The 16086-nt window shown below is 36.5% G+C and overlaps 1 protein-coding gene across 5 annotated transcripts; it reads right to left on the reverse strand.

Annotated features, from left to right (window-relative positions):
• Positions 1–58: 58 nt before the first annotated feature.
• Positions 59–15597, reverse strand: LOC146160495 (116 kDa U5 small nuclear ribonucleoprotein component-like). 5 transcript variants are annotated; one of them, XM_083385921.1, is made up of 21 exons: positions 15450–15597; positions 15116–15127; positions 14432–14511; positions 14123–14314; positions 13952–14017; positions 13136–13285; positions 12585–12686; positions 12337–12461; positions 11996–12190; positions 11644–11734; positions 10719–10834; positions 9484–9634; positions 8894–9087; positions 6432–6557; positions 5891–6017; positions 5042–5226; positions 3086–3261; positions 2588–2713; positions 1593–1806; positions 1204–1357; positions 59–497 (listed from the first exon to the last, which is right to left on the reverse strand). In XM_083385921.1, the coding sequence occupies exons 1-21, from the start codon at positions 15595–15597 to the stop codon at positions 294–296; spliced, it is 2934 nt and encodes a 977-aa protein (XP_083242047.1). In that variant the 3' UTR covers positions 59–293. The 5 variants fall into 5 exon arrangements, with proteins under 5 accessions (XP_083242047.1, XP_083242045.1, XP_083242048.1 ...); XM_083385919.1 differs by lacking the exon at positions 15116–15127; XM_083385922.1 differs by lacking the exon at positions 15116–15127 and having other exon boundaries at positions 13952–13990; positions 15447–15597.
• Positions 15598–16086: the final 489 nt, after the last annotated feature.

Raw genomic sequence — 16086 nt, forward strand, 5'->3', positions numbered from 1 at the left:
GACTAGACGTTGAATGTCATAACACTCTTTCATATGTATTACTGTTTGGCTTGCGAGTAACAAATCGTAACACTTTTAAGTTATGAAGGCCGGTGGTGTTTGCCAAACATGAAACAGCAAAACAATTTTAAAGTTGTATTTTAATGGTTGGCGTCTTACAAAAACACCAAAAATGTCTACGATTATGAAAAGTTGTGGCAGTAGTCCTTTCTTTCAGCCAGAACGCCGGCCAGCTGTTGTTTACAGTAACAGGAGCTCCCGAAAAGGTAGTCGATATTTTTAGTTCGGTCTCGTCAGATAGGGTAATTGAACATGACATCTTGACGGGCCAATTCTAGCAACATAGGGTCGTCGAAGAACTTGCTGATCGAAACATCTTCGCTGAGGCCTTTGCGACGTCGTGTCTTCACCATGAACTCTCGGGCCAGGTGGGTGGCCGGCTGGGGCTCCAGGGGCCGGATCACAACACTCTTGTCCAGGGGGTCGCCGGGGACAATCTACGTTAATTCGTCAAGAACCATTAATAAGTAATACCTATTTCTGTTTTTGTTTCACGATATGTGCTGGTATATTTTAAATGTTAGGTGCTAGTATTTGGTCATATTAATCGAATGACCTTTGGTCTCGTTAAGAGAAGCTTTTTTGTCAGACAAACTTTTGGACGAATATCGTTAGTCGTTAAAAAAATCTAATGTTAAATATTAAACTGCTATTATTTATAAATGGTGGGTCATATAGATTCAACGTTAGTTTAAATGACAGTTTTAATGTTAAATTCGAATTTCGCTTGATTGTATGTTGTGATTAATGATATTGATCGTTAAACCATAAACTGTAATAGGCAAAAATGCTAAATAACTTATGTTAAAGTACGTTTTACTAAAAAAACAAACAGAAATCATGGTAGTATGGTAATAAATTACACGGTGTTCACAACAATTTACCCAAACAATAAATACGTGTCTTGATTGATATAGCGTGCTTTGTCATAGCCCGAAGCGAAACATTGCAGTCACGGTATTGCTTAAAGGGATATACTGGACCCAACAACGCTTGCTTTTAAATGAAGGGACGGCGGCACAAATGCAGTGATTGATTGAAGTAGGAAACGGTGGAACAATATGGCACTCCGATGTTCACAAGTTGGCTTTGTATGCATGGAAGTCCTTTTAGCAGACATAAAGTAAACTAGCTTACGATTACCTGCCAATGGTGAAAAACCGATAAACAGAAAGCCTGTCCTTGCGTGTGGGTGCGAAGGTCGGTTTCGAATCCGAACGAGTCGATGGCGGGAAGGAATGCCTTGATGGTGTACAGGGGTGAACCGGGAACGGGGGCGTCCTGGGTAACATGACCCCTGAGCAACAATATTTTAGTATTACCGATAAATTGTAAGAAGTAGATAGTAAATAAACGAATTTAAGGTGATTCGATAGCGCATATGTGTTTACAGATTTGGCTGACTGAAAAGAATTAATTTCACTAGTAAAGTATTACAATACAACGAGACAAAAACAGACAAACAAAACAGCAAAATAGGGGAAAACGAATGACAGAATTCTGTCGCATGCGAAACTTAATTGCCGATGTACCTGCGTCTTGCCAGCACTGTGTAGACGGCCGACACGCAATCGGCGGGTGCCATGACCTCGACGAACATGTATGGCTCCATGAGGCGGGGGGTGGCCATGAGAAAGGCCGAGTAGGCCACACGGCGGGCGGTGGGGATAATCTGTCCCCCTCCCCTGTGCAGGGGCTCGTTGGCGATAACAGCATCTAGAATCTTGAACTTGACGTTGCGTATTGCTGCGCGTTAAAGAATAACGTGGTTTCAAATTTTATAATATATATGTATGTACAGTAGGGTTGTTCAAAAAACACTTTTTTGTCAAATTTCAGTGAGGACCCCCTGTAATTGTTAGGTTTTTAAAAAAAATAAATTACCCTCTCCCTGAAAAAAATGTTTTTTTTCTTATTTTACATTGCTTTGTAATTGAATAGCTATAAATAAATCTGTTTTGCAGTAAAAAAGTGAGTAGTCTTTTTAGCACATTTTTTTGAACTTTAAATAAGTAATTGATATAATTGTGTAAAGACTAAATGCACTATTTTATTAATTTGATGTCATGTGTGCTGCATCTACTTTATTTTAAAATTTTAAGCCATTTTTTATACAAAACAGCCTATCAAATGTTGTTGAAATATGACATTTGTACCATGACTACCCACTTTTTTACTGCAAAACAGGTTTATTTATGGCTATTCAATTGCAAAGCAATGCAAACAATTTTATTTTTTTCAAAAATTTTAGCCCAAATCTGAATTTTCAAATTGACGTAGCACGGTCAATACTGAACCAAACGTGCTCAGATTTGGTTTGTGGGGTTTTTAGACGCAACCTAACAATTCCCCACTGAAATTTGGCAAAAAAGTGTTTTTTGAACAACCCTAATGTACAGTATAGTATAGCAAAGACGTAAAGAACGTCTCTCTTATGGGTTTGTGAATCAGGTTCTCGCACACACTGTGATTGAACCAAACGTATTTTTCTAGTATGGTGCAGAGATGTCGAATGGCAATATCTTACGTTCGTCGCACAGCGGTCCCTCCCTAGTTCCCCATTGAAAACCTTGCACAATGCTATCTTTGACGGACCCCAACAGACCCTTGTCCACTTCGGACGGGAGGGTGTCGTCCACTAAAATGTTGGGACCTAAACAAAATAAACACAAACTGTTTAAACTTATCTTCTCAAATGTCTTGTGTGACTGTCTGTGTCTTGTGAAGAACTGTGTTAGTTTTTTTCTATTTTGTAGGCATGCATTGCGTTCGCGTAGTGGCGATTTAAAATCGAGACGAGGCCAACCAGAGTACTAAAACTTGTTGTCGTCACAACGTACTACTTCTACGAGTCGATTTTTTTTCTTTAAACAAATTTGTTTGTTTTTTTAACAAATTTGTTTTCAAAATGTAGAAAACAATATGCACTTTATAATATACTATCGAGAATCAAGAAAAAAAAAGGTTTTGCAGGCCACATCATACTTCACAGGCAAGGAAAAAACAACTTAATCAACTGACTGACCGGAGTTGTCGGGACCGAACGCCCAGATTGATCTTGCAGCAAGCAAATCCCAGTCGTATTTGGTCTGGAAGAACTCGCCCAACCTTTTCCTGTTCCAACCAATTTGAACCACCTCACGCTCGATATCCTCTGCCAGTCCTTTCTCCAGCGGTTCGGCGATCATCGTCAGCTTGTTTCTGTTGGTAGAGTTCACATTATGAGGGAGATCGAGAAATGAAATATTTTCCGACTACACATGCACCACACATGGGACCTGCTTATAGATAATAGCAGGAAATAATTTTAATTTGAGTATGTCAGTGAAAACACTTGACTAAAGCGTTTTACGTTACTTTTTACTGTGGCACACTTACAGAAGTAACAATATTACAAAGAAATTACGACATATAAACACTTGTTCGCTATAGATCACCAAACATTTTTTCCTGACGAAAATTGCAAAATGTTTATATAAAGTCATAAAAAACACCTGCAGTAGAATGACAGCAAGGTGTTTATTTAGAATATGACGTTTATTTAGAATATGGGTTTAGAAACTATCTTTTTAAACACCATAAAGTTACGTCTCGATATTAAATTGGTTGACTATTTTTCGTTTGTTATTTAATATTAGGTTAAATAGAAAATCGTTATTAGGTTTATGAAAAGATAAGATATTTTATGGCTAATATTAATTTGGTTAATTCCGCGGAAAAGGTTTTTGTGAATTAGAATTGAACTTAAGGTTATAAAGAATCAGTCGAAAAAAATGTAGGCTCCTCCACTTGAAAAACAGGAAATACTAGTCTGATTTGATATGATCTCATTTCAAATATCAATGATGTAAGCGGTCATGCGAGTATAAATTGTATTTTGGTCACCAGAGACCACATAGCATTTATTGAACTGTTGTTGACAAAAAATTCCATAAAAACAAAAGGCAGTCTAACAGGAATCGATAAAAATAACTGATAAGAAATCTCCTAGACTTAACTTGCGAACTTCGGAGAATGGCGACGGTGCGATAATTTGTGGGTGTGTAACAAGCGGTGGTGTCGACAATGACGCACCCCGCAAGTCGACCAATCACGCCAAGGAATTTACAAGACAAAACTCATTTTATAGGTAGGTGTAATTTCGCATCAAATAGACGCCTTTGTAATGTGGCCTATCAGAGACAGCAAATTGTGGCGGGGCTCACCAAAACTACCGGGCGCTTTGTGAGCGTCTAAACTCAATTGTTGTCGCGTGGTATAACTATTATGACTATATTGTTCGCCCGGCAGAAATTCGATTGAAACTGTGAAACAGCCATCAAGAAATAACTTCAACAAAGCTGAAAAAAAAATTACCATGCTTTAAACAAGTGGTAGTAAAAACTAGGGTTGGGCATTTGACCGGTCAAATAAAATCCGGCCAATTGACCGGTCAAATACTCGTCAAATAGGTTAAATATTGGTCAAATACTATACACACTATCAAAATGCAATTGAAGTTAAAATAAACCTCGATTTTAACTTTAAATAAATATATGAACGTTTTGGCGTGTGGTATACCCTTTGTGGTATACCCCGACTAGTGTTTCCTTTTATGACAAATGCGATTTATCATATACCTGGATTTATTCTAAACAAAATAAATCTACTTTGCTATTACAAACACTTGTTATCAGCACAGAACATGTGTTTGCATCAGGTAAACCCTACCATTTTACATTTGAATTCTTTAAGAAAGTTACAATCAAGATTATTAAAATCTCAAATCACAAAAACAAAATTTACAACATTTGAATCCAATATGAGTATTTGACCAGTTAAATAAAGTCCGTATTTGACCGGCTTGCCAACCCTAGCAAGTTGGGATTTTAAAATTTAGATATAGATTTTTGGCGTGGCCATACGGCGTTGTGAAATGTTCGATAAGGGAGGTGAAGCGAGATTTAAACAAAGTAACGTTTGCACAGATTTGAAAACTCACTTCCGATTCGGTGTCTCGGCAAAGCACTTTAGTGATGACGTGTCGACCACGGTTTCGCAGAAGGCCACCACCGGGTCGGCCACCTTGATGTCAATCTCGGCGTACATGCGACGCAGATCGTGCATCACGCAGTCCAGGTACAGCTCGCCCGTGCCCAGCACAACGTGCTCGCCGCTCTCCTCAACCTGGGTATCAGTGTAAATTAGCACGAGAAACGGTTGTGACAAAATTCGGTTTTTAACAATAGATCGCGTTTGCGCGAATGGAGAATAATGAAAATCTTTCACAACTAAGAGAAAGACTAGGCCAAGGGTGGACAAATGTATTCAGTGGAACATCCATTTGCAGAAATCACAAGTGTACCATAGCAAAGAGCCTCAACATTATTTCAATACAAAAACGGTAGATAATGTAAGTTCAGCAATAATAACAGAATTGTAATATGAAAAAACGGTAATAATTAACACAATATTAATAACTGTAATAACAATATAACACGCACAATATTTATCAATATCAGTCTTTTGTTTGATTTGTTAATCTCTGAAACCTTAGCAATGAAATTACGTTGACTTGCTGTTAACTAACTCTTTGGATTCTATGTCTAGTGTTACGGCATAAACGAAATGCTGGCCTAAATAAAAAAGAAAAAGAAAGAAACGTTCATAAACGGTACTCTTGGAGTCTTGGCAGCCTTTCCAATTTTTTGGGAATTTTACGATTCGACTAGAAGAGCCACAAAAAACAAGCCGGCGAGCCGCAATTTGCCCACCCCTGGGCTAGACTGTCATTGTTATTCTAAAAAAAATTAGAATTGTTTTTACAATTATATATATAAAACATTAAAACCTTAGTCGTGAGAAGAGGGTAGCTTTTGTTAACTTTGCGTAGGCCGTCCAACATTTTGGGTAGTTCGGAAGGATTGACAGGTTCGACGGCAATCTTTACTACAGAGCTCGTACAAAATCGTAGTGGCCTGCGTATGTAAGACGATATAAATCAGTTATTGTGAAACCATTGTCTTTAGTGGCATATGTAACGCATCACACACATTCGAAAACATCAAAAAGAGTCATTTATGTTTTAGAATCACTTTGACATCCTCCGGCATATATCTGTGGTTGCCTTACTGTGGTTAGTCTCCGTGACCTGATATAAGCAACATACAGTATTAGATACAACCAACATTATACAAATTCAGTAAAAAAGTAATTACTGAATTTATTCAAACAGTAGTTTAGCTTTTATATTTGGAAAATATATCCTCTAACATTTAACATTCGACAGTATAATATGTCTTTAGGGTCTCTTGTTCGACTCCGGTGACCCTAATACTATAGTAATGGTATTATTGGAATACATACATTTGATCTGATTGATATTGTTGTACCTGAAGATATGCGCCTCCTCGTTGCCTCTTGATTGCGTGATGGTGCTTGTTTTTACCACAGGTTCGTCCACACCTTCCATCAGAACCCAATTGCCTGCTGGAACCCTGTTTACCTCTACAGTGTACCTTGACAAATATGGTTGCCGTATGTTTATAAAAGTTGTGCTACATGAGAATAAGCTAACGAGTTTACAACAAAACGGCAAAATTAAATTACCAAAATAAATATATACAAAAATTCTTGAACAGAAAACTTGTCTACCCCTGGTGGGCACAGATTTCGGGATAGCCAGGCATATAAAATTATGGTGGTCATTTTAAAACCTACGTAAAGATAGCCACAGTGGTGAAGTTGCCAAGAGTTATCGTGTGTTCTAAGAACGAAAAGCTTAACAAATGTTACAAATGAGAGATGTCGCCTTGCGATTCGGGTGTGACGTGAAACTTGAAACAGTAAACAAACAATGGACATTAAACAATACTTTCGAAAGCAACGTTTTCGTTATATTACCCTGCGTTTCAACAAAATACATATCAGGGTTGGACTTAAGCACGCAAATCGCTCCGGGCGAGTGCTGATTGACACCCACTCGCCCGACTGTCGAGTGTATTCGGCGAAAAAAATAATTAGTTGGCGTGGAACGACTTGTGTTAAGCACCACTACTAAGCGAAATATTACTTAGCGCCAGTGATTTCCATAAACACTAAGATGCAAATATATTCAACACCACACACATAGTAAGGTTAATCGAAGTCACGTTCGAAGCTCGTAATTAAGACTCTTTGTCCCCGTTTAAAAAATCACTTACCGGCAAACAATCAAAAGACGCGCAGTGTTAAATAGTTATGACTTATGAGGTTGATTGTTTACCTTAAACGTTGTTAATTTTCAAATGTTTAACCCAAGGGTCGGCAACCTTCTTTTATTCGCGGACCAAAACCAAACTCAGAAAGGTCTCTGCGGGCCGCACAAAATGTTAACTAAGAATTGTGTTGTTAAAATGTTAGAACTAGTTATGTGATTCAGGCGGCCCTCGGAATCTTTTTGCACTTAAAAATATGGTTAATTCCATTTAATGAGGTATGAAAGGGCGAAAAAAAGCCTTTGTTTGTTTTAAAATTCGGGTCCACTCGTCGTGATCCATACTACTAATAAAAAGTGTAATAAAACTACTTTGAGGAAACGCCGAGTGCACCTAGCGAGCGCGATTTTTGGTATACCTGCATTTTTTTTTCAATTTCTTGCGGGTTTTTATTACATTGCCGGAGATAAAAAATAATAAAATGTTAAAAAATTGATGTCCAATATTTTTTAATACGTTTTCCGTTTGTCCGCGACATACTTGGCAGCCTTCCACGCCGCAACGGTAATGAAGCGCGGATCTAGTTGAAAAGACAGCTTCAAAACATAGGACGCGAAAAGATCGTTCGCGCGAAGCGCGAAAATTTTTAGCACTTTTGTGGTTAAAATAATTAAAAAGTATTTGAAATCGACTAGTGTCTAGTTTGTAAAAGAGGCGGGCCGGATGAATTACATTGGCGGGCCGGATAATATTTGTAAGCAGTGTTTTTTAAGTTGTTTTGAGGGACCGAAACGGCCCACTGAACACTACGATATTTTAAAATACCGCCAACTTGCGCAACTATAGCTGAGAATTAGCAATTAGTCTACGTAAGTATGTTGTTGCGATCTATTAAATTTCATGTCGGACGTCGGTCAACCAAGCCAAAGTTTAAAATATAACTGTCTGTAAATCATTTATATCGCAATTATTGTATGTTTAGATACGAATCGAAACCTTTGCAGACGCCCTTGGAAAATTGTAACGACCCACTATAGGGCGTCGCTCAACACAAAACCTCTGGTGCATAATTGCATATGGTCGTTAACTTTGCGAATGAATGGTTCAGGTGTAAATTTACAATTATTTTATTTAGTCATTATTTGCTGTTCAACCAGTAACTATAGTGTTAGGCGGAATGTGGCGATTTGTTTGTGGCGCGAAGCAACCTGCGGTGAAACGTCCTTTAAGCACAGAAAAACCTGAATATGGAAAAAAAGAGAGCGCGAGGATTTTTAGAAAAATGGAAAACAGGCTGGCCGTGGCTACTAAGTTCTTAGTGTTTTATTTTCACTAAAGATTGTAAAAAATATTTCGGCTAAAATCATTGTTTTTGAAATAAACGACCAGACTTTTATAAAAAAAAGTAAATTTGTATGTAGGAAATAAAGTTTGTATGTAGGAATTATGCAAAGTTTGTATGTAGGAATTATGCCTAACCCAGACAAAACCGTTAGAATTACTGCAAAAAGTTAAAATATTGAAGTCGAGCTCGCGCCCCCCTTAGAATTGTTTGGCGACCCCGATTAAGAACCGCTGCTCTAATGTGTACTGTATAGAGTACATTACGGTAAGGCTACTTTGGTAACGCTTTTCAAGTAAAATCGCGGCGGCCCAACCTTGCTTCGGCGATCCACAGCCTCCCCATGGTTAGCACACGCGAGTCCTCCTCGTCTTCCAGGGTGTAGTTCTCGCCCAGCACTTTGACTACGTCACCGGAGTGCACAGTGCCGCTGATGACGCGACCGAACACGCGGAAGCTGACACCGTCCTCTGTCGAGTACATCTTGCACGTGTGGATCATCAGTGGACCCTGGATGCGAAGTTGATAGTTAGCCCCACCTTGCGGACAACGGTTAACCAATTAAAATACAAATCAATGAAAGCCGATTCACTTTTCGGAAGGAAAAATATGGTGTAACTATGCTTATTTACGTTATATCAGTGGCTCTTAACCGGGGTGCCATTTCTAATGCTCAAGAATGCCGAGAGATATTTGACATTCTTTAAGAATCTGATTTTTGCTCAACTCTTACAACATTTTTGTAAATATTAAGTGGAATAAATCCAATTATAACTTCCCACGTTGTACAGAGGTGATGTGTGTTGCTCCAGTGCAATCTATTTGTTATTTCTGAGGGGTGCCGTTAGCTATAAAAGGTTGAGAAACACTGACGTCTGACGTATATTGACAGCAAAAGATTTTCACCTCTGGGTCGCAGGTGAGCATGGCTTGCACGAGTTCCGAGTCGTCCTGTGGCCCTGTGTAGGTGTGGGGCACTTTTATCTGGGCCGCTTGCTTCGCTGAAGGTATGTGATCTACACACATGCTTACGAAACCGGAGAAACCACCCATGAACCTGGAAATAATAAAGCATGCTGGAAAGGTCATGGTAACAAGTGGCCAACAACAGCCCCGCCGATTTTTTTTAAACGAAACGTAATAGTGTTGGCCAACAATCTTTACAGCTCGCCCAAAAAATATGTTTCGCCAATATTTTTTTCATTTCTGTCGACAAACGACGAATGTCTTTGAAGGCCACTCACTATTTATACGGCTTACCATCTTTTTTTTGCTCTTTCAAAAAACTTTTGAATGAACCATTGGTAAAAAGCTTTTAACAATATTAAATGCGATACACTGAAAGTAATAAACTATTTTCTCAGAAACTAAAACAGTAAGCGGCTACAAAACGTTTAGAAGAGCAGCAACAAAATTTTGTCTGCTTTATTTTAAACAAATCGTTCGGATTGCAAAGATTTTAGGCCGAGAGAAAAAGTATATTGGCGAAAGCCATGCCCGTACAAATTTTCAGGAACCTTTGTTGTTAAGATTTTAGGCGAGAAAATAGTGACAGTTTAGAGCCGCTGTACTTGTCAAAGCAGCCCTAAGTAAATTAACGACTAGACATAAAAATACAGTATGGCTTTTAATGAATGATGATCGACCAATCTATTTTGATAGTGGTAAAAATCAAAATGTCCCGCTAGTCGTGGGGAATAGTTGGTTGACATACTTTAAGAGTTGATGCAGAAATAGGCATTTCACAGAAAGATTTATCATTGTTTTAGGGGAGCTGAGCACAACAAGTTTCCGTAACTGACCAAGTTTTAATTAGTCTTTAATTTTACCTTTCAAATATAAAATCACACGCAATGTCCTGGTTTTTTATTATTAGTTTTATAATCAACATGATTACCGATGGTTTGGATTTTTTTTTTACTCTTGTTTTGTGAAATAAATATTAGGCAATTTTTGGCTGAAAGTTGTCCATACTAGGTATTTAGTTTACTGAAAATTGATTGGTTGAGGCAAATGAAAAAGCAGAATAGAATTTTTTCAAAGATTTTTAGTCAATCTTATACATGTATGACCGCTTTATATAAAGTCTGTCGCTCTCGATCTTCATGTTTATGTGTTATTACTGTGAAAAAAATAACTACCTGGAGCAAACAAGACGCAAGAGCGGACGAATGTTAATTTTCATTTCTTCTTTAGACAAATAAACTCCGAGTTCATCCAAAACGCGAGGAAGGGTGGAGTCCACATCACCGACAACCTTACAGTAAAGCAAACGTTTTATTCGGTCATAGTGTTCACAACTATTTGCCGAAAGAAAGTAAAATGTTTTTTAGAACAATGATACAAAAATAGGAAATAAAATTTCTCATACAAAGTTGATGACTCGTATGTTTGAAAAAGTTGCATGAAGCAATATCAAGTAGAGCAGGGATTCCCAACCTTTTTACGATCTCGTACCACTTGGACGCTCTGTAGTGTAATGCGTACCACTTGGACGCTCTGTAGTGTAATGCGTACCACTTCTTGCAGAACAACTAGTTTGATCAAATCATATTTTTTTCTATTTTTAGCTTATACAACTAGCATAATTTAACGCTACTTGTAGCTTAAGCTATAAAACAGTAGATTATATCTATCAAGAGCCATCATTTGACTTAATTAACGTCCAATGTCCCACAGCGTTGTACGCTTTACAAAGTAACTTTGCTTCTTGTCGACAATCGACATAACCTGTATTTTGTAGATCGCATTGTTTTCGAATCAACAGGAACAGTTACATAACAATAGGAATAGGTTTCGGGGGGGATTTTTTATGTGAGCAAAACCAGATAAACAAAATATAAAGTTGTGAATCCAAGGTTTTGTGAAAAGAATGGATGCTACTCACGTACCACCTGAAGAACCTTCGCCTACCACTAGTGGTACGCGTACCACAGGTTGGGAACCTCTGAAGTAGAGAAATTATGAAAGTAATAAAATACATAAAATTTTGTGTTAGACTAAATTCTAGATTGTAGAAACCTGTATACTAAATATGCAGTTCAAAAAAGAAGATTACTGACAAACCTGTGCAAAAATCTTGTAAAGGGGTTCAAGCACAAACTCAATAAAACTTCTCTGTGCATTTGTATGTGGTGACTTCTTTGTAAAACGGCGCCTGTATAAAATGTGTAACAAACACAATATATTATAGTACTAGTACATACATAAATTCTTATCATATGTATTTTATTATAAGTTTATAACCTTTGATTATTATTCGATACTAGGTTTATTAACAAAATCTTACTACATTTTTTCTGCAAACCTTTGGTGGTGAAATAAATCATATATACACTACAAAATATAGGTATTGAGAAAGAATTAAATAAGAGTAAATATTTAAACTAATAAATCGCAGATTAGGTGTTTAGTTTACGTTTTGGAGTTGAAGTAGATATCTCCCCACAGTCGCCGTGCAAATGCCTTGGCGTCAAGTTCTTTGCCAAACTGCTGTACATAGATGTTGGAGAATGAAGCAAGAGTAAAGCAGAAGGCATATTGCGAGCTGGCAAAACACACGTTTCCCAGCAAAGGTGAAATCATTGGAATGTCAGAAGTATCACTGTAGGTGCTGTAATGAAGTGTAATTGTTAGGAAAGCAAACAAATGTTTATCATGTTTAGTATACAAAGAAGCAACTATATATTATATATTTATGGGTTACAAATTATTAAATGTAACAACAACAAATCAATAATTTACAAATCTGACTCCAACCTGAGCAAACCATTGACTTCATCAACTATATGCCGTAGTTTGTAGTATGCATCAGTGGGGGGAAGTTTGAGCTCCAGAATAAGACGGTCAATTTTGTTAATGCACACAGTAATTGCTAATCTCTCCTGCAATTGATTGAGTGCATTTTAGCATTAAAACAAGCTTAACACAAATAATATAACAGTTTGCAAAACACATACATAAACAATAAACATACATATATATATTTACAAACCACTACTGTTTACCTGCAATGCATGTTTCAATAGTTGTTCGGTATTAAGCATAACACCTTCTGATGCATCAATGAACAAAACAATGCCATCACTCATTCTCATTGCTGCAGTCACCTAATCAAATAAACAAGAAATGAAAAGAAATCAGTCAAATCACTATATCTCAGAATGATTTTCATCAAATCAATACTGGCCATTGCACCTCTAATTTTCGTTAAGCTATCCTAGTATAAATAACTTCAAATGATTGGTGTAGATCAGTGGTTCTTAACGGGTGGTCCCCAAATATTTCTTAAAGGAGGCAGAGCCCATTCTACTGCCATATTTAACTTTTTGTACAGTAATTGTATTGGCTTCATGCTACATTTAGTAATCAACCTGCTTTTATGTGGTCCATGCTTTACATCAAAATTACATCTGTAGTTAAACCTGCAAAATATAGTTAATGATTTTTCCATTTGCAAGTAGTTTTGAGCTACTAAGTTTTACCTATTTGTCATGCTCACATGACTGTTTGGTAAATTTTAAATGGTTTAACTGAAAGTTATTTATTGAAATATAACCTCATCTGAAAAGTTGACATGTCCTGGAGTATCCATAATGTTCAACAGATAGCTTTTATCTTTAGTGTCTGGTAGGATCAGCGTAACAGGTTGAGTTTTTATACTTAATCCTCTCTCCTGTTCTGTTAGCAAAGTGTCAGTGTATCGAAGCTGAAATGTGCAAAACATATTTAACTTACAAACTATAACTAAAATATGAACAAAACAATGTACCAAATAAAAAACAGTGTTGTATCACATTATATTAGCTTAGTACAGGGGTGTCCAACTCAAACATGCCGGCGTGCCAATTTTTATCTTATAACTTCTTCTTGTGCCAAAGTTTCGTAACCGAACCAGTTCTCTTTAATCACAAAAGCTTTTACCAAAAATAAGAACGTTTATTTAAACTTGAAAAAAAAAACTGTCTAGTAGAAATGCGCATCACTACATCAAAGTGTCTCTCGGTGAGCTGACTTTTGTTTCTTCACACCAAGCTATATAATATTATGTGAATGCTAGCCTCCACACAGCATAATGTTACTATATCAAAAGTAATTGTTGGTTGTCATGATTGCCGCGATTATTTTATATTTTAAACAAACAATGGTATATTGCAAACAAATTGGCTGTATATCAAACTTATTATTTTCTGACAATTGGCTGACAAAACAAATTGAGCTTTTATGGCAATTGGCTAAATAACAATTTTAGTATTTTTTGGGAAGGGCTTGCGTGCCATTTTTTATTAGGTCGTGCCGCTTGTTGGACACCCCTGGCTTAGTAGTTGAACTGATGGTATTTTATCGTAAGAAACAAAAAATATAACAAACTTACATCTTTATCTTCACGTTTGGCAATATCTGAGTGTGTTTGCTCCATTAGGCAGTCAACAAAGTTAGTCTGCAATTCATAAAACCATGTTAAGGTTTTTTTACTGAATTAGTTTTCTATATTTATTCGATTTAAAAGCTATTATGAATAAATCAAGGTCAGAGAAATTTAAACCTTGCCATGGTGCAAATGCCCAATAAGCGAAACATTGCGAATCAACTCTGAGTTGTCCATCATGTCAGCAAGATATTCCATGTCATATGAAGTGCTAGGTAGTTCTTGTTCGACCAATGCAAACTTTTTCCTTTTTATAGGAGCGATGATGGGCTCTGTCAATGGCTGGGCATCTTCCTCTTCAACTATGGTCTATTTTAGAAATATTACTCTTGTACAACAATAAAAACTATATACAAGTTAGGACATCAAAGATAAATATTTACATTTATATCACAAAACAGTAAAAAAAATCCAAATCCACAATACCTCAACTTCTTGTCCATACACTTCTTCGTGTGTAGGATAGTACTTTTTGTCTTCATGAAGTACCACTTCCATGCCAGTACCTAGCAATGAAAAAATCACGATTTACGTTTATGAACAACCTATTTGTTTCTAAAAACGATTTTGGACACATTTTTTTATAACTGTACATACTGAGAGCTCAGACAGACAAGGGCCAGATTGAAAAAGGAAACATAAAATTTCAGTTGCATAATTACCATTTTCAATATTCTTTCATTTTATTGCCATGTCAATTATATGAAAGTAACTCTATTACAGCTGCACAAACTTTAGCAGTTACCTAATTTGAGACATGCATTTTTGAAGCTTCTCAAACATCTTCACCTGTTCATTTAAATTTTCCAAACTGGCGTTGAGCAGGATTTTGTAATTATATTTAAAACAATTTTTTACACTTTGTATATAATAAGCAGTAAATTTAAGTACATAGTAACAAATTAAGCGCAGTGTAATACATTAAACCTTTTATATATATTCCAAAATTACGTCGGGTGCCTTTAGAAGATTTAACAAAATCAGTTGTTTCTCAAGTTGCTCCCCTTTGAACCTATGGAACTCGGTTGGTAAAGTAAAGAAGGTATTGCCGAGATCATGAGTTAGAATTTCTACTGCACGCTAAATTTGTTTTACCCTGAACTAGCTTACACACTTTATCATCTGACTAATGTAGTCTTTTATAGGCTCCCTGTGTACTATGATATTAGTGCTGGTATTGTTGACACAAAGCGGGCTTCTGAAGAGCAAGATCACAATTGGTGTACAACTAATAACTGTGTATTTATGTCCATTACATTCCAAATAATTCAATTATTTTATTAGTTTATTGGTTTGTTTTATTTTACCCGTGAAATCAGTTTAACAACCTGATATTAAGAATTTTAGGAAACATTCATGTATGACATACACATTGTTGCCGTTAAACAAGTTAAACTTATTATACATTTGTAGTGAATTTCTATGATTAAAAAAAGGCAGCCACCTTGTTCATTATCAGCCACTTCATCATTGTCCTCATCATTCATCCCATCATCTTGAGGAGATGGAATTGACTCAATTTCTTCCTCCTCATCAGAGTCAAGATCTGGTCCTATATAATTTCCAAACTCATCATACATGTCAGTATCCATTATGAAGGTTCCTAATTATAGTTTAGGAGAGGCAAAATTTCTCTTTTGTCACTTCCGGCTGAAATGATACAACACAAAATCAAATAAAACATTTAATTCTGCAATATTATTAAGAACCAATCAACCCATTTTTTATCTGCAACCCCAGAGCAATATTTAAATATTAAGATTCTGTATTAAACTTGTGATCACAGAAATGATGGCCCTAAACTTTTACCAGTTTAAAGACTAATAAAAAATATGTTTTTTTATCGTTCTAAGTTTTTGTGCATATAGGTTATGAATTTTTGTGCCTACTTTGACATTTCAGTTACCTTTAAGCCTATTTTGTAATAATAAAACTATAATTAAACTTGCAACCTACATTAAAAAAATAGAGCACATTTGCTCAAGAGTGTACAAAAGTTGAGCCTGTTTTTCAAAATACAGTGTTGTGTGTCGGTTCTACTTTTTTTGATAAACATGATCTGTTATGCAGTCATACTGGAA

This window comes from Ascidiella aspersa, chromosome 3 (genome assembly GCF_963924565.1).
Source record: "Ascidiella aspersa chromosome 3, kaAscAspe10.2, whole genome shotgun sequence".
NCBI classification, from domain to species: domain Eukaryota; kingdom Metazoa; phylum Chordata; class Ascidiacea; order Phlebobranchia; family Ascidiidae; genus Ascidiella; species Ascidiella aspersa.